This window comes from Triticum urartu, chromosome 5A (genome assembly GCF_056163025.1).
Source record: "Triticum urartu cultivar PI428250 chromosome 5A, HENAU_Tu73, whole genome shotgun sequence".
NCBI lineage: Eukaryota > Viridiplantae > Streptophyta > Magnoliopsida > Poales > Poaceae > Triticum > Triticum urartu.
Window position 1 is genome coordinate 607,458,400 of NC_141877.1, and position 22,293 is coordinate 607,480,692.

Genomic DNA, 22,293 nt, shown 5'->3' on the forward strand with positions numbered 1-22,293 from the left:
GAAAGAAACATGAGAGGGATATGCGCGAGGGCCTCATCTCTTCTCAAGCTCCAATGGCATGAGGAAGAGAATCCCTTATAAACCACTCCAACTCTCCTTCCACTTCCGGGGTGGGACTAAACTTCCCACCACCTTGTCATGCCACCTACATGGGCCCTTAGAGATCAAATCTGAAATTGTCATATGGGGCTCTAGGCCCATCTCATAGCTCAACAAATTTGTCATCATGGCGCCGATATAAATTACCATGAAATAGTTCAGATTGTCTGGGAAAAAAAGATTTTTGACGTTTCTGAAGAAAAAGTGTGGCCTTGCGCTGATGCATGAATCGGGACCAGTTTCCCTTTCACTAGCTAGCACGTGCTCGTGTGATAGAATGCCGAGAAAGAACACGTGGTTCAATGAATTTTACCAGGGAGGTCGAGCTAGATCCATTCACCTGGGAAAATGGCGTCAAATCCACAAGGAAAATAAAAAGATTACCCGGGCGAGGCCCAAAGACAGTGTATTTTTGTTTGCGTGTTTGGACGGTAGTTGGATGCTATGTACTGCCTACTGTGGACCTACTGTGTTGATTTCGCGGACCTGGGCACGTTGCAGCGTTGTACTGTAGCCAGCTACGGCACTCACAGCTTTCATTGGCACCGAAGCAACGCCACGCTCCAAACCAAACCAGCGAGACGAGACGGCGCACATGCAATCAACGGGACTTGCCGGCCTGACGATCGAGCAACCCACGGTCGGGAATGGCTTTGGGTCGTCAGTCCATTCCTGTGAGCCGCTGGAAAATAAATTTGGGTCAAGCACCCGATCTTCCGGCGGCCTAACCACGGCCGACGGTGCTACTGCGCCCGCCTCGCCGCCCCTCTCCCTGCAACCGCCTTCCCCTTCTGTCGGCGTGCGATAATCTATGGGACCAGCAAGGCCTCTTTTGCGGTTCGACTAAAGGGACGCTACACACAAAGAGCAGATCACGCAAGAGTTACCCATGCTCGGGGCAGTGAATGATATGGCAGCAATGGCGGCACCTTGAAAAGGTGTGGCGGCGGAGCGGGGATGGTGCTGCTACAGCCTGCCCCGTCTTAGCGTCGTATTCATCATCAGACCTTATCACGAGTGCGCGTGAGAAGCTGTAGACGATGTCCGTCCCTCCATGTTGTGTGACAGTTCTTGTTCACAGGCATAGCTTACGTGTGTGATGACGTCCACGCCAGGGTTAAGCACGTGAGCGGCTGTCTCCAGGTATGAATGCCATGAAATGGCTTGAATCTCAATTTTTCGTGACTATGGCATGTAGGTGTACCCCTCCTTGCAGCATCGTCTTCCTCGACAAGTGGTGCCATAACACATGATGATTATGATTTGGTGGTGTTGTCCAGAATACAAAATAATTGATTTTTTTGGGTCAAAACCTTCGGTTTGGTATTCAATGGTTGCACCTGGCAATGAGGGTGTTTACACATCGTGTCCTTGTTAAAGGCATTGCATTGGAGATTTCTCAGACGAGCTTTTACATGGTGAAAACTCAAGATCTAACCATCAGTGTCTACCGGCGGCGGCAATTGTGTGTTGCTCCCTTTCTAGAGGCGTTGCTTTTGAAGAATCTTTCTCGTATTCGTAAGTTGTCGATGATGGTTGATGGTGTGGCTGCTTGTATGTTGCGCGTTATTGTCTAGTTGGCTCAACTTGTTTTTTCTTCTTCTTATGTCTATGTGCGACAAGTAATTCGTGGCGAAGTGAGCATTTATGTCTTGCCCTTTCCAATAAAAGTGTACAACCAAGATCGCTTGTTTCTTAGGCTAGTCATAGTGGGAGTAACTTAGGTAGTAACATAGCGCACTTCAAATTTTTTTTGCTTATGTGGCATGTAGTTAATGAGGAGAAGGATGTTTAGAGTACATTAGCTCGTTCCGAGAGAAACTGACAGTTACATCCTACCAAAGGACTGGGTGTGTATTCAGTGCTTTGCCATCATAGCATCGCCATCACACGACGCTTCTTGCTGACTAAGGGGGTGTTTGTTTTCAGGGACTTTTTTGTGTAGGGACTAGAAAAAGTCCTTCTTAGAGACTTTTTTACCAAACGGGTGGGACTTTTTAGGGACTAAACTAGGCATTTGGGACTAAATGAAGAAGACTCTCAAGGAGAGTCTTTTTGGGACTTTTTCAACAATGCCCCTCCATGCACCCATTGGCCCGCCACCCCATGGTGTTGTTTGATTGTTATTTTTCTATACACTAGGGGCAACATAGTCATTTAATAACCTCTAGAAAGGGATTAGGAACTTTTTAGTCTCTGGAAACAAACAGGGAGGGACTTTTTAGGGACTAGGGAGTGCATGCCTACGGAGATTAGATTGAAACGAGACCGGCGGAACAACTTTAGATGGTGTTTGGTTCTCTAGTCCTAGGACTTTTTAGTCTCTAGAAACAAACGGTGTAGAGTGCCGTGGATGGGACGGCGGAGGCGGCCGACGCGGTGCGCTTGGCGAAGTGCCGCATGACGGGGAGGATGCGCGATGAGAGGGACAGCGGCTGGAACGTCGCGACCGTGTGCTGTGCTGCCTCCCGCCGCCGTCGGCGGTAGCTGCGGCAGAGAGGAGGTGGCATCGGAGGAATGCCGAGGCGTGTGCACACAACTTGTTCGACATAATGCTAAAGAGAGGGGAGAGAGAGAGAGGAGGAAGAGTCAACACGCCTATGTGGCATTTTTTGCCAAGTCAGCTCCTGACGAGTGAGCCCCATCTGTCATAAACACGCTGAAACGACCCTAATCTGCCAATCGGTGTTATTTGCAAAAAGATTACGCTAGGCATGATGTTTTCTGCAAAAAAAAATGTATAGTAGTGTTTTCTGCTGTCCTAGCCTTTAATGTGGTGGTTTTTTGCAATTTACTCCAGCCAAGTTGAAGATTGATCCGCACGCAGAGGCAGTGCATTCTCGGAGGCCGGAGGGGACAAGCATGGGCGCTACAGTCATCCACCGGGAAAGAAGAAGAAAAAGAATGTCAAAGCACGAGCGAGGCCAAAATATAGTGTAGAGTGGTGTCGTAGGTCCATCCATCCAGGCAGCTTCCGTCGATCCACTTGAGCAAGACGAGACGAGGCGACCTACCGTAGCGACTCCACAAGCGTCGCTGTGTGGCGGGAGTCTTTCGCCGGCCTACGGCTAGCCGCCCACTCCACACCTCGTGGCCAATCGATCCACCCATCAGCCGCGCACCGCCATGCCACCGCGGCCTCACGTAGTACCACGGACGACGCCCCGTCATCTGATCGCGACGCCGATCGCATGACGGCACTGTGCTCGTCGCACGCACGCTCCTTCACGGGCAAGCCAAGCCAGCCCCAGATCGACGCACCAAGACAAATCGCCGTGTCGACCCCCCGTCCGATCACCTTCGCCGCCAAGAAACCGACGGTGAGTCCGTCAGTCCACCATAAGTAGGGCCGAGGTCTCGCCTCGATCACCACCAGACATTAATTTGCTTCCATCTCGTTTCGGTTCTGGGTTCTGGCCGGCACGGAGAGAAGAGAGAAGAGGAGAAGAGTTCGAGCTAGCCCGCCGGAGATGCGAGGGGTGGACGGGGCGGCGGCGGCGGCGGGGGTGTGGGGCGGGCTCAACTCCGGGGTGGTGCTCAGCATCATCGCGGTGCTGTGGACGGTGGTGTGGCAGAACCTGCAGCACCTGCAGCTGCAGCACTTCGTCAAGCGCAACCTCGGCCGCCACGCGCGCCGCCTCGCCGCGCTCGTCGACCCCTACCTCTCCGTCACCATCGCCGAGTACGACGGCGGGAGGATGCGCCGCGCCGAGGCCTTCGAGGAGGTCAAGGCCTACCTCGCCGCGGCCACCTCGCGCAGCGCGCGCCACCTCCGCGCCGAGGGAGCCCCGGACGCCGACCGCCTCGTGCTCAGCATGGTCGACGGCGAGGAGGTCCCCGACCAGCTGTTGCCCGAGGAGGGCGGCGGCGCGGTCTTCTGGTGGGCCTCCTCACGCCCGGCGCCGCCGCAGGACCGGCGCTGGGGCGGCGGCTGGGGAGGCGGGGACGAGGAGAACCGCCGCTTCTACCGCCTCTCCTTCCTCGACCGCCACCGCGAGCAGGTCCTCAACGCCTACCTCCCGCGCGTCCGCCGCCAGGGCCGCGCCGTCATGGTCCAGAACCGCCGCCGCAAGCTCTTCACCAACATCTCCTCCCACCAGTTCGGCGACGGCGGCTACGCCCGCTCCGCCTGGACGCACGTGCCGTTCCAGCACCCCAAGACGTTCGCCACGCTCGCCATGGACCCGGCCAGCAAGAAGGAGGTCATCGACGACCTCGACGCCTTCAAGGCCGGCAAGGAGTGGTACGAGCGCGTCGGCAAGGCGTGGAAGCGCGGCTACCTGCTACACGGCCCTCCCGGGACGGGCAAGTCGGCCATGATCGCCGCCATGGCGAACCACCTCGACTACGACGTGTACGACATCGAGCTCACCTCCGTGCACTCCAACACGGACCTCCGCAAGCTCTTCATCGGCACCACCAGCAAGTCCATCATCGTCATCGAGGACATCGACTGCTCCCTCGACCTCACCGGCGCGCGCGAAAAGAAGAAGGACGCCGCCCCCGAGGAGGTCGACAAGGCCAGCAAGGGCGACAAGAAGGGCGCGGCGGACGCGAGCAGCAAGGTGACGCTGTCGGGCCTGCTCAACTTCATCGACGGGCTGTGGTCGGCGTGCGGCGGCGAGCGGGTGATCGTGTTCACCACCAACCACCTGGAGAAGCTGGACCCGGCGCTCATCCGGAGGGGCCGCATGGACAAGCACATCGAGATGTCCTACTGCCGCGGGCCGGCGTTCGAGTTCCTCGCCAAGGCCTACCTGGGCGTGGACGAGCACGAGCTGTTCGGCGCCGTGGGCGCGCTGCTGCGGGAGGTGGACATGACGCCGGCGGACGTGGCCGAGAACCTGACGCCCAAGAGCGCGGAGGACGACGCGGGGTCGTGCCTCAGGGGGCTGGTGGCGGCGCTGGAGAAGGCCAGGGACGACAAGGCCAGCGGCGGCGGCGGCGGCAAGGAGAAGCGGCCGGAGGAAGAAGACGGGGGAGCGGTTGCCGCCGTTGACAAGGAGTGATGGATCGGGCGAGTGAGTCAGAGTAGCTCAGGATGAGAATATCATGATGTCAGGCACATTATTGGAGATGACGTTTATTTCTACTAGCAAGTAATGATGACGCTTAGAATAATCAGACCCAGATTTGGATGTTGGCGGGAATGGAAAGGCTGGCGGCCACGTCTTCTATACCTGCTCATTTGGCATTGTTAAGCTTCGAAAATGCCAAATGGAGGCCGAATTTAAAAACTTCAAAATCAAACTTTCCAGTTTCAATTATTATTATTTTGAAAAAATACACATATGCCTGAAGATATAATATACATGTGTGTAAATTTTCAGGTCGAAATACCTTAAAAAGCTACATACAAAAGAAACAAATATGTGGCTTTTTAGCATATGTATTGTTCATCCTCGAAGTATTGGATGCTCGCAATTCAAAGTATTTCATTCTAAAATTTTACACACATACACATTGCTTCCTTGTGTACTTGTGTATTTTTCAAAACTTTTGGAAACCGAAAAGGTTGAGTGTTGAATTTTTTGAAAATAAGGCCTCCATGGGCTCGGTCTCAAGGTTGGCCTACTATGTAAGAAACTCCCAAAACTAGCAGCGGAGTGGGACGCGACTATCCGGCAAACCGACCTATACACTATGCTCAGTAATCAAATGTGTGTGTGTGTGGGGGGGGGGGGGGGGGGGGCTGAGTATGTGCCCACTCGAATGGCCGTGTGAGGGCATCTTCAACGCGACAACAAGAAGAACACACTCGCGCCAACATCGCCAATTCCAACTTGACACGACAAGAACAAGGATTTTCATGCTAAAATGCCATATCGAACCAATCTAAGTCCAGACCAGCAATTCAAAGAGAACATATCTAACATGAAGGCAACGATGAAAGTGTGTCACCGTTGGGTCCAACCTGTAAAGGTCATAGCACAAACTTTCACCTCGGACGTGTACTGTTGTTCCATGTAGGAGGAGAAGTGACCCTGTTGCCTACATCCGCCAAGTGGGCTTTGCTCATCGGTATCTTCTAATGGAACGAACAAATCTGGGTGGAGGAGGAGGCGGCAGTGGCGGCGGCTAGGGTTTCTTATAACTATACAGCTGACAACGGGCCATGAGCTGACACGTTCACCCACTACAGGTCACATGTTTCGCAATAATTAAGTTCCGGTAAGAACATCTTCCCGTCGGAGAAGGCCAATTTGGCTCCCAGGCTTAGCTGCACCAGTTCCGATGAAACAAATTAAAACAAATATTAAAAAATTCTAAAAGTTTCAAATTTTTTTGTATGGTAGATAATTTGATGCGTGAGGTTCGCTGCAAATTTCAACTAGTTTGGACATTTGAGCATCTCACTGCAAAAAAGACAAAATCGGGGTCTGTAAAAAAGTTTATTGTTCACGAACTTATTTGACCCGATTTGTCTTTTTTGCCGAGAGCTACTTAGATATTCAAATGAGTTGAAATTTAGAGCGGACCTTACACATCAAATTATCTACCACAAAAAAAATTAAATCTTTTTTAATTTTTTTAGTATTTATTTTGAATTGTTTTCTAAGCGGAGCATCTGAGCCCGGGCTCAGATGCGGATTTTCCTTCCTGTCGTTAATAATGTACACAAAGAACTGCGGTGGCAGATCCAACGGATATACACGGACCACCACTCTGTTTTTGGAGCAAATTTACAAGTAATAAGTATATATGAATCAAGGTAACAAAAGAAAAACAGTGTTTTTGAAATTATTATTTCACAGGCGCGCAAAAATTGATCCTCACCCCAACATTCTGCCAGCAGAATGCAGGTAGTATACACTACTAGGATGTGTGTTTGATGCTTCAGCGGCAGTTGGCGAGCCGCACGATGAGGTCGCGGAAGTACTTGGCGACGGCGGCCTTGTGCCACCGGAGCCGCTTCCACTTGCCGCCGAGCAGCACCGGGTGCAGCCCCAGGATGTGCTCCGGCATGAAGTCGTGCCTCGTCAGGATCCCCACCACCGGCGACCTCTGCATGCAAGCAATTATTTGTTTCATCATCAATTACTCCGACGGCACAATGAGCAAATTCCATGGCTGCTGCGTGAGGAAATGAAGAGCACTTACATCGCAGGCCTTGGGCACGACGAGGAGGTGGCGGAGGCCGACCTCGCGGAAGAGGATGAGCGCCTTGGCCAGCGACATGGTCTCCACGACGGTGTATGGCGACGCGTTGGTGAACGGGTGCAGGTCCACGTACATCTCCATCTCCTCCGGCGACAGCTCCACGCCGTCCACCGTGTCCTGCTTGCCGGAGCCGCGCTTGTCGAAGTCCTGCGCCTCGAACCTCGCCGCGATGCTGTACTCCTTGGGGTACCGCTCCTGCGCCGGCAGGAACTCCCGCTTCCGGAGGAGCACGAGCAGGTGCGCCCTGAGCACGAGGCCGTAGAGCACCGGCGCGGTGGCGAAGGGCGGCTCGTCGATCACCGGGAACGCGTGGTGGCCCGTGGTGCGGAGGACGTGCATGATGTGGCCCACCTTCTCCACGCCGTTGAAGCTCCGCAGCGGGCCGACCACCACGTCGCCCACGCTGAGCTGCCGCATGTAGGGCTCGGCGTGGCCGTCGAGGTACGGCAGCCCCTTGAGGCGCACGATGAGGTCGTAGATGCTGGCGTTGAAGGAGTCGGCGACGGTCTTGGAGATGAGCAGCACGAGCATCACCAGCGGCAGGAGGAGCAGGTTGTTGGTGAGCTCCACGATGATGACGCACACGGACACCGTCATGCGGAGCGTGCCGCCGAGGAAGGACGCCGAGCCGAGGATGGCCACCAGGCCGTGGTCGAGGCCGGAGTGCCTGCCCAGCAGCATGGCCACCAGGCGGCCGTAGGTGGCGCCGGTGAGGATGATGGGGACGAAGAGCCCCGACGGCGCCACCACGCCGTAGCTGAGCACGCCCAGCGCGTAGGAGGCCACGAAGAAGGCGAGCATGGAGCCCCGGTGGTAGACGTCGTTGGTGCCGGTGGCGTAGAGGTTGCGGATGGCGTCGTCGTTGATGTTGAGCATCAGGCTGGCCAGGTCGTTGTAGTGGTCCGGCGGGCAGTGGAACCGCCGGAACTTGTTGAGGGAGCCGCAGGCGCCGTTGGGCCCTGCGACGGGGCAGGGCCGGCACGGCGCGAACCACGGCATGCCGAACACGCAGCACGACGTGAGCACGGACACGGCCGCCGCCAGCAGCAGCTTGTGCGCGCGCCCGCGCTCGTTGACGACGCTGTAGACGCGGAGGACCTGCATCATGAGGAAGTTGTAGAAGGCGCCGAGGACGGCGCCGATGACGCCGATGAGGACGACGATGGGGATGTCCTTGAGGTGGTACGTCATGAGGTCCTCGAACAGCGTGCTCACGTCGTACATGATGAGCCCGCCCTTGCCGAACAGCCCGCACCGCCCCGACCCGCACAGCTCCACGAACAGCCTCAGCACCACGGCCACCACCGCCGTCGTGAAGAAGGAGCGCCAGATCAGCGCGCTCCGCCACCACGAGGAGAGGGACTCGAGAGCGAAGAGGACGCCGCCGACGGGTGCGCGGAACGCGGCGGAGACACCGGCGCCGGCGCCGATGGTGACGAGGTCGCGGCGGTCGCGGTCGTTCTTGAAGTAGCGTAGCCAGCGCCAGGTGAGGCCGTACCTGCGCGAGCCGCCCTGGCCGAAGATGGCAGCTATGCACGCGCCCGTGTGCACCATTGGCCCGGCCTTGCCGACGTGCAGCGACGATGACACGGCGGCTATGTTGCCGATGACCTGCACGCATGATACGATCGGAGTTCAGTTCAAGAGGTAAAAATCGTACATGCACGCACTTAGTTATTACTATTAGAAGCAAAAGGCGAAATTCGAAAAAAAATGTAATATTGTGGGAGCAGAGTTTTTTTTAGCGTAAAAAATAGTTTTTTTTTGTGCCAGAAAGAGCAGTGTTGTTTTCCGTTATTATTTTTGTGACTACTGTTGTTCTATGAAAGGTGGGTAATGGAATTTTTTGGACTCTCTGTACGCTCCAATTCAAAGTGTCAAACACAAATCGACAATCTTACATTGTGGGGATCAATTATATGTCAAGTTCCATGACATGTATCAACTAATCGCCACCAGTGGAATGGGTTAGAACGAGTGTATTTCTTCTTCTTGTTGGCCGTGACATATATGGGGATCAACTATATGTCAAGTTCCCCGCAAAAAAAAAAACACTATATGTCAAGTTGCGTAAACACCGATTGGGCATTGATCTATTCATCTCCTTACTTTAGTCAATAGCTTTTTCCCATTGCTCTCAATTCAAAACCGGCCAAATTGACTGTTGACGCCACCTGTGGCCGGCGGTGCTCCCGTTCGGACATCGCCGCCTCATGTTGCGGTATCATCGCCCCGACCTTGCTTCTAAGCCCCCTTTCGAACCATTCTTCTCGGTATGGCAGCCCATCCCAAATCGTCGCCTCAAACTCCCCTTCATCGATGACGCATCTTCAGAGTCTTCCTCGCCTCCAGGTCGCTCCTGGCTCAGCCTCGCTGGCGCTCCCGCGCCTCGGTGTTGCTCGCTGCGATGCCCCCATCTCTGTCTTCGAGCTCTTCTCCTCTCATTTTTTCTTGAATCAAAATTGATTGTGTGTGCTATATAATATAATAATAATAATAATAATAATAACAACAATAATAATAATAATAATAAGATTTGCACTGAAATGTCCAATTAGGTGGTCGGGGTGACTAACAAGTGTACTACTCCGACTGCTCCACTAAAGGGGGCCCTGGGTCGGCGCCAGTGGTGGCGTCGGCCTCACGCGCGGCAACGGCTTCTACTACCTCAGGTGTGATTTGGACCTGTCAGTCATTGGAGAGTACATGGGCTCGCGGAACGCCATCTCGTTGACGGCGGTTACTCGATGGGGGTCGGGGCAACACCTATCAGGGGAATTTGGGGGAGAAATGGATGTCAACGGCTAGGTTTATGGTTGATGAGGGCTGTTTGGGGTGCTTTTATAGTTGGGGAGAGGCGAATAGGTGGTGTGTCAATGGCTATGCCATGAATATGGGGAAATAAGAGCTTGGGTGTTTTTCTACTCTTGATCTGAAGGGCTAACTTTTTAGGGGTAACTCTCCAAATATTTGAGGGATTACATCCTGGGAAAAGGACTAGTTGGTAATTCTCTAAACAATATTTATGGCAGTAAATAACTAAGAATGCTCTTAGAATGAGGTTTTTTCGCCATGAGATATAATAATGTAAGATCATCTAAAGCCGGACCCCTTATACTACCCCTACACATTCACGCGGATGGCCTGGTCAGTGACCGACCAAGAAATCACGACCCGGTCGCACCCATCATACCGGTCCTATAGGTCCAGGCTGACCAGCACCCCTCATATCTAGCCCATATCTTGGTGTCGGGTACGGCCCACGCTGGCATATCGATATGGCCCACGTCGAATACGAACCTTGCTGGCCCAGCAAGACCCCACAAATATCCCCACCCTATCCACATCCAGACGAAACCCTAGCCACTTGCCACTCCACACCACTTCGAGTCCGCACCGCGCCATCCCCTATCTCCTCTCTGACGATGTCCGGCCTCCTTCGACATGTCGGGTAGCGGATCCGACTCTGACAAGTCCAAATCTGTCGATTGGACATTGTCTCATATGGGACGAGGAGGAGATGGTCGTCCGCCTGGCTCCCCGGCGCTCCTCGGAGGAATCCGCCCGACCGTGGACCAAGACAATCCGGATGAATCCATTGCGTCCGAGCAAGCGGCGTTTGGATCTGCCCCGCGACGGTAACTCAAGGTGTGTCACCGCGGCCAACAATCCCGGGTTAGCGATGCAACCCCTGTGGGAGAGCCTCGTCCTAGTGATGTTGGGCTCCGAGTCTGAGGTAAACGTCGGTAGATGACCGAACCATCGCTGCGCCGAGGAGCGGGCTGCCCACTTGGCAAGGGAGAGGACGTGGCGAACAACAGAGATAGTGGCTGTGTCAGACAGAACTGAGAATGCCCTCCGAGCTTGGATCATCATGAAGCGGCAAGCTCGCATGGTTCGTGCCCTCCAAAAGGAGCAAATCCGAGAGGTTCGTGTCCTCGCCAGACTGCCCCCCCCCTCTCCCCAAAAAAGGAATAGAAGGAGGAGGGCAGTGATGGATCTGACAGCTCTGACAATGAGCATATCTGACTGGATCCATTTTGCGTCATCTACCGTGAAAAAGACGGCAAGGACAAGGGAAGTTGTGCGTGAACTTTTTTCATAGCTCTAATATTCAGAACATGCCAAATTTTTATAGTCCGATGACATGTATAATGAATTAGCCGTATGCTATATGTGTGATCTTAGATGAAGTACATGACTTTATTACTTTTTAGGTTAATACTTTATATGGTTTAAAGATTTGTTAATGTAGTATTCGGTCGTGGACGTGGACATTTGAGGGATGGCCTATCACTGTTTATCGACGCGTGACGAATTTTTAGGGGCCGGATTTGCTAGGTCCGACTATAGACCTCTAATCATCCTAAGATTTGTACGGGAACGTCCCATTAGATGGTCGGGAGGAGGGACGGCTGACCCCAAACCAAGCAAACCATGTCCTCTTCTCTTCCCTGTCACTTTCAGTGAGATGGATATCTGACGATTCCAGCTCAAATGATTGATCCATTCTATATTTCCTATACCCTCCCCACCCAATAAGACAAGCCACGTCGGTGTTGAGTAAACGGATGACCAGATCCAAACAAACAAAAATTAAAGAATATATAATGCTACTAATTCATGATGTCCTTTGACTACAAGGAAGGAGCAGCAGCAGTAGAAATTATTTTCGCTCACATGGATCATAAACAATGGTGGGAACCTGCACAATCAATCATTCCTCCGATCGTGCAGGATTTGGAATCGATGGCGTCTCCTTTTATTTATTTTTGGATAAACCCGGTCTAGTAGGCAGGAGTACGTGCACAAGTGGCAGACGTGTATGGGTGGATGCAGATGGATGGATGGATGGATCATTGGAGAAGAAGTAACCGAGGGACGTGGGTGGGTGGACGGATCATGTGCTCGGCCCTGGACGAATTGAAGAGGCGTGTGATATGCTGAGGTGGATGAGGATGTGGTCTCACCTTGACAGCGAGGGTCTTGAGCGAGAAGATGTTGGGCGCGTCCACGCCGTTGAGGTACGCCTTCACCTCCGGGATCCCCGACCCGCCGGCCGCCGGCGACACCGACGCCGTGATCGCCGACGCCAGCAGCAGCAGCGCCAGGTTCGCGCCGGCGAACACCCAGAAGGCCGTCCAGTAGCTGCGGAGCAGAGCCGATCTCGGACAGTCAGTCGGTCAGTCAGACACATGGTGAGCCTGAATGGAATATTGCTCACAGTGGAGACAAGCATAGATACAGAAGAACATTTGTCTTGGTGCATGCTCGGCGAAGAAAAAACAAAGGGAACAGACCTGGTGGAGTCCATGAGGGAGGAGACGGCGGCGTGCTTGAAGCCGGCGACGTTCTCGACGGCGAGGTTGATGAGGAAGCCGACGACGCCGGTGATGATGCCGATGGCGAAGCAGAAGGTCCACTTGAGCACCACGTACCACACCTGGTCCGCCTTGGCCCTCGTCCGCCAGTTCTGGTCGAACAGGTCGTTCTCGATGATCCTGCAGCGCAGGTTACATTCAGCAACAAGCTTGGCAGGTACTAGTCTAGATGAAAATGCCAGGTGGGGCAAAGAGTATGGAACATGAACACACGACAGCCCAACCCCAACGGAAGAAAACAAAAGGAGAGAGAGGCGCGCTAGATTCTTGATGGTAAGACAAGAGGAAGCAGAGGACAGAAAGCATCACATGACAAATCTAATGAGCATGGCAACTGGAGGAACAAAACAAGAGAGGTTGTTGAGAGGACGATTGGACTCATTCGACCAAGGAGATCCAAGGTACTAGATGCTGGGCCGGTTCATGAAGAGGAGCCGCGCAATTGAATCAATCAACAAAAGGGATGAGAGTCGGGATGACAGGCCACGAGCTCAGGAGGCAGCTAGCTGGCTGGATCAATGGAGAATCCCGGCATGGAAGCGCGGAGAGGCGCTCCGGTCCAGTAGAGAGGGGGGAAAGAGAGAGGGTGAACACATGAGGAGGCTGCGTTGCTTACTCGTAGTCGAGGCTCTCGATGGGGCAGGCCTTGGAGCCGACCATGGCCACCTGGGAGATGTTGTTGGTGGCGCTGCGGCGGAGGAGGGGCCGCGTGAGGGGCGGCCGCTGCTCCTCGTCCTCCGTGATGAGGTCCTCCCGCGGAGGAGCCGTGGACGCCATGCCAGCGACGGAGCTTGCAGTCGCAGTTGCAGAGGAGGTGGACCGGAACAGGAGAGAACAGGGGTGGTTTAACTAGGAGGGAGCCAGGAGCCCAGGAGGGAGGACAGAGGATGATTGGCAGACCAGGAGTCTTCTCTAGGGGGGGAAAGACACTAGTACTCAGAGGGAAAAAGAATTAGTTAGTTATAGGATCAGCATAAGAGGGAGCTCGTGTAAGCCGAGAGAGAAAACAAAAGCCAAAAGGCGTAAGAGAAGATAGCTGACTCGTCATCATGGTCATCCTTGTAGGATGAGTGACGCTGAGCGAGGCTGAATTGGCTCTTGGCAAATCCATGTACGCCGTGAGCAAAGGCCGGAGGGACGTCACGGGATGGATCCGGCGAAGACGGCGGCGAGCGGAACGGGGAAATTCGGGAGCAGGCGACACAGATCGATCGCATGCGTCCGTCTCCGGTTTGATGCATGTGCTGTGTCTGTCCTATTGTCCTTCGTTCTTACTCCCTCCTTTCATCTATATAGGGCCTAATGCGTTTTTCAAGACTAACTTTAACCAAATGTTAGAGCAATAATATATGACATGCAATTTACACAAAACATACCGCCAAATTTGTACGTGAAAAAGCTTCTAATGATATAATTTTCACATTATACATCTCATGTACTATTAACCTTATTAACAGTCAAAGACGGTCTTGAAGAACGCATTAGGTCCTATATAGACGGAAGGAGGGAATATCATTTTTTTGAGGACTGGAAATACACGGCCAAGGCGGCTGGGATGGGAGGCCTTGCCAACGCCCTCTCGCCGGCCGAAGAGCCAACGCGTCAGCTCTTGAGCTTCTCTCTTGCTTTCATCTCACTCCTCGTAAACGGATCATCAAACCCGTTAGGATGTTATATGCTACCCAAAGTATATTGTTCGATTTGTACTTGCAAGAGGTTTTCTAAGGTGTACTTTTTGTGACATATAGTTTATATCTTTTAGTTAAATTCATGATCAGACTTTGACTCAAAATAAAAATGGGCCTAACAAACACCGACGGAGCAAGTAGTTTACAGAGGGAGTAGTCAATTACAAGTGAGAAAACATACCGAGTCGCTCCACGAAAACATTATCGCCCTCACCCGGTGTGGGTTCTCAAAGGTTCGTTCACAAGTGAACAATGGACTATGTCTTAAATTGTCGTTTGCATGGACAGGTTTTAGTAAATGTTGTTACCGGTACATGATGTCCTGCAAGTTACGGCTTAACCTTATCGATGTCAGCTCGAAAGTCTTCGTGCACATCCCCTAAGGACCGACGCCCCATAGTAGCAATCGTCGTCATTGAACCCTTGAATCGATTTGAAGCACCTAACACCAAATATCATCATCGTGCACGCAAAACGAGAAACTCTAACCTCACCGCTCCAAAAATACGCCAGGAATCTACGTGTGCGCTCCGTCGTGATGGGCGAACTCAAGGTGAATAGAAGCCCGAAAGACCAATTTGTCTGAATGCCACCCCCGCGAGAGAAAAAAAATGCTAACCTACACTACTAGCCAAAACAGAGGCACCGGGATCCCTCCACGCCACCGGCCTTCTGTCGTGGTGTGCGCTCCGTCGTGATGGACGAACTCAAGGTGAATAGAAGCCCGAAAGACCAATTTGTCTGAATGCCACCCCCGTGAAAGGAAAAAAAATGCTAACCTACACTACTAGCCAAAACAGAGGCACCGGGATCCCTCCACGCCACCGGCCTTCTGAGCGGCAGGTAGTGGGGAGGAGACTCCATGAGCTCACCGACGAAACTCAGAATGGATGCCCTGGCGGTGTGCTCCAAGAACAAGTACGCGGCGGAAGGAAGGGAATAGCCAAATAGGTCTGCTGTCTCTACTCTTTCTTTACAGCCTCACTTTGATTTGGTGGGGAGTAGCAATTTTTACAGCAATCGGTCACCTTTTAATTTACGGTCATGGAAGAATCTGCACAAGCCGCACACAACAAATTGAAATGCATGTTTGGAAATATGATCGATCTCAAAGTCAGAAAAGAATACATGTAACTCATGTGCCACGCGATAGTAATGCTGGCGCGATTGCGCTGTACTTTTCGCTGGCCTCGGTATGCTCCACCACATTAAATTATCAGTTTGTCTAATTCACATCTAGATGTTTTTTAAGAATGTCACATTTAAGCTCCTAGAAATATATAATGCAGCAATAAAAAAAATAAAGCAAAAAAATAGACCACAAGCAGAGTGGACATGAGCTTAGATGTGACATTACTAAATTATTCTCACGTGCCAGCGACACCGAGCTTGGTAGCAATTGAAAACCACACCATTTTTTGGAAACAAAGTACGACGGGCCACGGATGCACATTTCACGCAGGACGGGACGTACCGAAGCAATTTTCAGTTACTACGAACAAGTTTCCAGCTTCCATCCCTCAAAAAAAGAAGTTTCCAGCTTCCAGGCGGCGCCAGCAGTTCAAAAGAAGAATTGCCGCATGCACCACATGACAGCAAAGCAGTGTAGGCCGCCTCCTCACCTAAAAGCGACATACACAATGCCGCTCCTATAAGACTAGAGTACATGATCTCCAAATAAAAGAGTACATGACTACATCGTGGAGGGGAGCCACACACGCTGCCAGACAGAAAAATGGACCGGACCGGCGCATCAATGGACGCCACCGGCGGCGTCCGAGTATCATACAGAAAGGTTCGAGAAATCCAGCCGCTGCACACAGGGACCATCTCCTCATCAGCTCCTGTCTTCCAGCAGTACTCCGCTTGATGGCGCGGTTGAGGGACGCATCACCAGCTCATGGACGCTCCTCCATCCCTGATTTTGTCTGCAATTCCACCAGAAGAAAAAGCTCTGGGCACCTGAATGTGCTGTAGAACATGTTTATTGACTGTTATTTGTGCGCCGTGGTCGTCTTCTGCTGTCAAGATCGCACTGGCGCACCGTCAAAACCACCAGCAGGTGCAATCTCATTAAGATGGAGGAATCTTCTCCCACCAACTTTGCTCTCTTCCCTGCCAGGAGCGTGCATCTTCACTATGTGAAGCAGGCGCTGCTCTTGACTTTTTATTGAGGTATTTGCACTGTCTAGTGCACCAGAGCCGGCATCTGGATCAGATGTGTTCAATTCACCTGGCTTTCCCACTCCGGAATCTTTACCAGAGCATCGCTGATGGTTCATATGGGGCCGGGCAGAACGCTTATTTCGCTTGATGCCTGTTTGGATTACATCCATGGATTTCAGCCTGGTCCCTTGAGGGCTGCGGCTTGGCAACCTTTTGGACCGTTGAATCCCCTCTTCATCTTCACTGCTCAAAGAATACTCCGCTTGGTCTTCTGATCGAAACTCTCCATCGTACTCTGAAGTACTTGCCTTGGGTTGTTTTCGACTTCTAAGATACTCCTCGTCATAGACAGCTTCACCCATGATATCGCCATCACTGTCAAAGTTCGTGTCGATGTCCGAGACATTCTCAACAAAGTCTGTTGTGTATCTTTGAGATCTTTTTCTTTGACGAGACCTATAATTTGAACAATGCATGTTTATATGCTGATATAAGCTTTGGCAAAGGATCAGCTCAACATCAAGAGTTAAAGGAGTTACCTACGATCAAGGGTCTCAGCCTTTTCCTCACCACCACTCCCTTGGTAGCTATATGACTTCAGTGGAGATTCTCCACGCTGTCCATTACATACAGGTGAGGGTCCAGCTAACGTACCATTACTTGATGCCTCTCGTGTTGGGACAAGTACTCCTCTGTTGGTAGTGGCAACCACATGAACAGGGTTCTCACTTTTCCTGTCAATATAAGAGTACAGAAACTTGTGTCATGAGTTTCGCTGTTTATAAAAAATCCTTTAATGGAACTATGGAGCGTAGATGATTCACCTACTTTATTGCTTTTAGGGCCTCATTTATTGAACGGTCATAATCATCTGCATGGTAAGGAAAGAGTTTCTCGTTAGGAGAACAGTAAATCTGTATATACCTTTGATCTTGTTCCAATGGGAACTATGAACTATCCAATGCAAAAAATGGCATGGAAATATTATTTAGTCTAAAAGATTTTTATGTACAATTGCAGTGGTATCATAACTTCAGTAGAGGGGTTTATACAAGTTACTGGGAATAGCTTGCTGACATTTATTATTCATAAGTGCTGAGACATTACAGATGCCTTTCTTAAAGCATATCAGTAAGAACAGCTAATCAGCTACAGAAAGTGCATCCCAACTTAACTATTCTTCTGCGCATAATAAACTAGCGAGACAACAGATTTGCAACTATGTAACTAAGCTTAGCAGGTTCAGACATTATTGACATGACACTTATGTGCACAGTATTTCTCATATGAAGGTGTGGATGAAAGCCTTTATAGAAGCTAGCCCTAATTCAGGCCGCGCTCAACCAAAATAAAGATAAGAATCCTATTGCTAGGAAGTTAGCAATTAGTTTCTGTTTGATAGGCTACGATTAGTTTATGGTTGTTAAGGTACTCTACCCATCCAATGTACTGCCACATGCCATTTGAAGATAGGCAAGAATCAATAAACAAAAGAAGGTCATTCTCATCCCTGATCTCTTCTCTACCAAAGAAAGCTGTGCAGCCCTTCCATCTTCTCGATCAATACGGTGATGCTAAAGCATGAAATGCCAATGAAACATCTAATGTGAAGGGTTGGCTAAATGAACAAGAAACTATAACAGCCGGTAAACACATAATGGAGGAAATGCTACCATATTAGGACAACTAATTAATAGCAGTGTCAACTTTAGTCTTAAGCTTACCGAAAGTATAGGTGACACGCTTTCTTTCACGATGGGAGCGGCCAGAGGTGAATCTATCAAATGTCAAGTAGCTATTAAGGAGAAGGGCTTCTCTTTGTTGCTTTTTTAGCAGCTTCTCCTTCTTCTGCAAGAGGATTTCTCACATGTTAAATAGGCAGTTATTGTACTCTAGGCAGATAATTTGAACTCCTTTAGAGGAGCAGTTGAATACCTTGTGAGTCTTTTCCATCTCTGGGAGATAATTGAGCTTCAACTTCTTTCCAAGTGAGACCTCTGTCCTGTTACTACTTGAAAAGAGTTTTTCCTACATATAAGATTGAAAGAAAATAACTAATATCAGTGAACTTCCATAGAATTTTCGTAAGAGTAAGAGATCTAAAACTACTTCACAAGAATATTTTATGCCATTTGATGCCAAAAGTTCGCATTTTTATTTGGGTAAGCTCTTCCAGTGCGTCTCTCACTAAAGTCAGTAACCTTTGATGTACTTGGGGACCTTGGTTATCTCTGCCCACAGCATTAGATGGTTGCAGATGTCGGAATATTACATAGGGCATTGTAAGGTGGACACCTGACAGAGCACACTTTTGCACATGCTCGTATCCTCCCTCCCTCTCAGTTATGTTGCACAACATGCACCAACAAATAGTTAAATACTGGAGTACATGTTGATGTTATCTAAATTGGTTCTGGAAGGCCCTTGATCACATCTGCCTTTAATTTAATCTTGTCGCGAACATATGTCACACAAGAATCAAAACCAGCAATATCTAAGAAAAGCAAGCCCAAGTGTGAATAGTTGCCACCAAGCTACTAATGATACACAAGCACAGAGATTGACCAATTAATTGATCCTGTTTCCATGCATGCTCAATATGCTTTTCAGAGAAAATCATGCCAGCACCATGCATCAGTAGCAACAGAAGATGTCAAATGATGCTCACAGAAAGCGCATTTGCCTTGTGGGTGCTACTGTGTGCGTGTAAGTGTGTCTGATTCAACTCCATTCAGAGGAACAATTCCAGGACTCCATTCAGTAACAGAGGACCTAAAAAATGCATATGATTAACTCGAAAGTTTAAACTTACTGCTGCTGCTTCAAATTCAACAAAGTTTGTCGCGACAGTCTCCCACTGATAGGATACAACTGGAACACCTAAGAACCCCTTTCGTTTAGATTTTCTTGTTTGCTCCTTCACATACTCCACTTGTCTAATTTCACGATATAATCGATGCCCGAGAATCGGATCTTCATCATACCTATAGTGCATTGGTTGATTAGAATTGACCTTGGTCACAACAAGGTGCTTAAGATTCATTTCAGAATTAAAAGTTGTCTTTTGCCCACCAGTATGAGATTCCATGGGAATCTCCCCCAATTCGTTCTTTGCAGAAATCACGGAGCTGATAACCCTTTTTTAGACAACTATCTACGAAGATCCGAACATCCTCTTGCTGCAAAATAACTGTATCCTATCAGTTAATATGTCAACAATTATTTATCAATCTTGAAGCACTCATGACCAGAAAACTTAACGATGACAGACATTTGCAGCTAGTTGTAGACATCTCTTAACAATTACAAACATGAAGATATTGGGAGCATTTACATGCTCACAGAGGTGTTGTACACACATGGGAGATACAACAAAACACTTCCTGGGCCTTGCTAGGAACCACATATTTCATCCACACAGGATTACATCAAAAATATGTCATTAAATCCATTACCACTCACAGTTTAACATGTGGAGATGAAATATGTCCAGAAAGAGATGTGTAAAACAGCAGGTAATTCATGCCACTGTTCTAAACAGCGGTTAGTGAACATTCAGAGAATCACTAATCGCTTATGCAGATTAGCAGACTCGATATGCAATTGAGTAATGAATACATCAAGCGGGTGCACATGTAGATTGCAGAGCAATACTCAAATCACTGATCATATGTTTAGATAACTGTAAGTCGCATGCCCAGACCTATCACTAGGCTGCAAACATATGCATTATTAAATCTGACTTTTGCGAGTACATCAGGCAGCTTTTAGTAACATATACGAACATTCCTATGTAATTGACCACAGATATTACTGACTATTTAGCAGGAGGCCGACTACAAGTAACCTTTCATAGATTAAATGCAGACGAAGCACCAACATTCATATGTTACCATTAGCTGCTAGATAAACAACCTAGAATGTGGGTTTTGTTTCATATGATAACATAACACTGTGAGGCTCACCACTATCACTGCAAATGTTCCACACGAAAATTAGGGGCACACACCTCACAACGTATGTCACATATTGCTTTCAGGATCATTAATCGAGTCGCTGGCTCAAGTTCCTTGTACGTTTCAATTTCCGCTCTGAGAAACGGAAAACAATAAGTCATCCAATATTCAATTGTAGCAAGGGATTCAGGTGAGGAATTGCTTGGGCACAGAACTCACCCATGTGAGGCAACGATTGGTAGATTGCCTTCTGCAACCTGAAGATCATGCCTTTATTTTTAGCTCATTAACCAAATGCAGCACTACCCCTATTGCAAAATTTTTCTTGACAATGAACAAATCACATACCAGATGCCACCAGTCCTTCAATTTTCTACATAACACAGTCACCCATTTTCCGTCTGCCATGGACATTCGAGCTACAGGAGGAATCGACTGCAAAATGCAAATAAGAAACACTAAGAAGCTATGTACTCCTGTAATATTTGACAAGCTTATCAATTATTATTTGAACACTGGTTCTATGGAGGAGAATGTGTGATGTTGTTGCAACATTTCCCAACATCAGGCTCACCCTTAATAGCGGCACATGCAAGCCTTCCAACGTGCCATTGGGCACTATGAGGGCGTCCTCCAGCTCCTCCGCCGTGAACTCCACCGCGATGTTGAGCAATGGCCGGAACACCTGCAGCTCCGGAGGCCGGAGCAGAGCAACCGCGCCGAGGGTCAAACTCCGAATGCTAAACCCTAAACCCTAGAGGAGAAGGCCCAGGTAGCGGAACGCGATCGGGAGCGCTCACCTGGAGGAAGTTGAGGACGGAGGCGAGCTCCCACATGCCCCGCAGCCTCCACCGCGGCAGCTCGCCGGGGTCCGCGGGCTCCGCGACGAGCGGCGTCACGACGCGGCATTGCGGCGCGTCCGGCTCCGGCTCCTCGGGCTCCTCCTCCGCGATCTTCCTCGGGCGGCCCGGGCCCGGCCGCCGCGGCGGGGGCGTGGGGTAGGGCGCGGGCGGCGCGAGGGGGCGGCTGCACGCGCGCGGCGGGCGCGTCCTCCTCGCCGGCGGCGCGGCGGCCTCCGCCTCGGGCGGCGGGGGCTCGCGCGGAGGATCCTGCTCCGGCGGCGAGGAGGCGGCCATCTCCGGCGAGATTTTGGCGGCGGAGCGTCGGATCGGCGGCGAGGGGCAGGGGCGGGAGGGGAGGGGGCCGGGCCGGTCACGGGCTCACGGGGAAAAGGGGGAGGAGTGAGGGGGCAGAAAGGGGATTTCGCGTGGGGCGAGGTAACGGAAGCGCGTGGGAAGCGGGGGGGAACAGAGCGCTCGGGGCAGGGGCAAAAGCGGGATTTCGGGCGGGCCGGGGTTTTGGGGAGGTTTCGGCCGGACCGGGTCATCATGCCCCAATCATCATCACAAGGTGACATACATAGATAGGGTGATCCCATTAAAAACCAAGTGCTAGTGCTGATGCTGCTATTGTTGTTGCTGCCGAGGGAACAATGTGCAAATCTCACAACCTTGAAGGATAAAAGTTTATGCTTTGAGTCGAAAATGAGGGGAAAAAAGGGTAATGATATCTTGCGAACGTCCCAGAAACACACGATCCACATCCAAATAATGGCACTACAGATATTGCACTGAAGAGTAAAGACCGTCATGATTTTTCTGAAAACGGCCGCTATCCATAGCACTAGAAATGCCGTCCCGCGTGTTCGCAAATGCCATGTGTGGCAGCGAACGCTTGCCGGGGATTAGCGTCCCAAAAAACGCTAAAAGAAGTGTAAAGTTTTGGCGAGAGACCTGCAAAGGATATGTCTCATTCATCTAATCATCTTACAAATGTTTGCCG

The 22,293-nt window shown here is 50.8% G+C and overlaps 2 protein-coding genes and 1 pseudogene across 4 annotated transcripts; 1 reads left to right on the plus strand and 2 right to left on the minus strand.

Moving 5' to 3' along the window:
* The first annotated feature begins 3,074 nt into the window (after nt 1-3,074).
* On the plus strand, nt 3,075-5,278 carry LOC125510995 (AAA-ATPase At3g28510 pseudogene; annotated as a pseudogene). Its single transcript, XR_015602890.1, has 2 exons — nt 3,075-3,419; nt 3,533-5,278. The product of XR_015602890.1 is annotated as an AAA-ATPase At3g28510 pseudogene (transcript).
* Nucleotides 5,279-6,749: 1,471 nt separating this feature from the next.
* LOC125510996 (putative chloride channel-like protein CLC-g) lies at nt 6,750-13,612 on the minus strand. The gene is made up of 5 exons (XM_048676282.2): nt 13,258-13,612; nt 12,561-12,761; nt 12,231-12,408; nt 7,201-8,871; nt 6,750-7,104 (listed from the first exon to the last, which is right to left on the minus strand). The coding sequence occupies exons 1-5, from the start codon at nt 13,416-13,418 to the stop codon at nt 6,937-6,939; spliced, it is 2,379 nt and encodes a 792-aa protein (XP_048532239.2). The 5' UTR covers nt 13,419-13,612; the 3' UTR covers nt 6,750-6,936.
* Nucleotides 13,613-15,800: 2,188 nt separating this feature from the next.
* Nucleotides 15,801-21,659, minus strand: LOC125510997 (DDT domain-containing protein DDR4). 2 transcript variants are annotated; one of them, XM_048676283.2, is made up of 12 exons: nt 21,252-21,658; nt 21,026-21,136; nt 20,800-20,886; nt 20,671-20,708; nt 20,505-20,586; nt 19,568-19,674; nt 19,308-19,479; nt 18,431-18,523; nt 18,220-18,343; nt 17,324-17,366; nt 17,035-17,229; nt 15,801-16,951 (listed from the first exon to the last, which is right to left on the minus strand). In XM_048676283.2, exons 1-12 carry the CDS (start codon nt 21,585-21,587, stop codon nt 16,354-16,356), a joined length of 1,986 nt encoding a protein of 661 aa, XP_048532240.2. In that variant the 5' UTR covers nt 21,588-21,658; the 3' UTR covers nt 15,801-16,353. The 2 variants fall into 2 exon arrangements, with proteins under 2 accessions (XP_048532240.2, XP_087378146.1); XM_087522020.1 differs by lacking the exons at nt 19,308-19,479; nt 19,568-19,674 and having other exon boundaries at nt 21,252-21,659.
* Nucleotides 21,660-22,293: the final 634 nt, after the last annotated feature.

Excerpts from the sequence above, each read along its gene's own strand:
- LOC125510996 (XM_048676282.2), bottom strand. The coding sequence starts at position 13,418 with ATGGCGTCCACGGCTCCTCCGCGGGAGGACCTCATCACGGAGGACGAG. Across the intron at positions 12,409-12,560 it reads TCCCTCATGGACTCCACCAG|CTACTGGACGGCCTTCTGGG; the intron begins GTCTGTTCCCTT and ends TCTGCTCCGCAG. Across the intron at positions 8,872-12,230 it reads TCAAGACCCTCGCTGTCAAG|GTCATCGGCAACATAGCCGC; the intron begins GTGAGACCACAT and ends TCATGCGTGCAG.
- LOC125510997 (XM_048676283.2), bottom strand. The coding sequence starts at position 21,587 with ATGGCCGCCTCCTCGCCGCCGGAGCAGGATCCTCCGCGCGAGCCCCCG. Across the intron at positions 19,480-19,567 it reads TCCCATGGAATCTCATACTG|GTATGATGAAGATCCGATTC; the intron begins GTGGGCAAAAGA and ends AATGCACTATAG. Across the intron at positions 17,367-18,219 it reads GCGTGTCACCTATACTTTCG|ATGATTATGACCGTTCAATA; the intron begins GTAAGCTTAAGA and ends CTTACCATGCAG.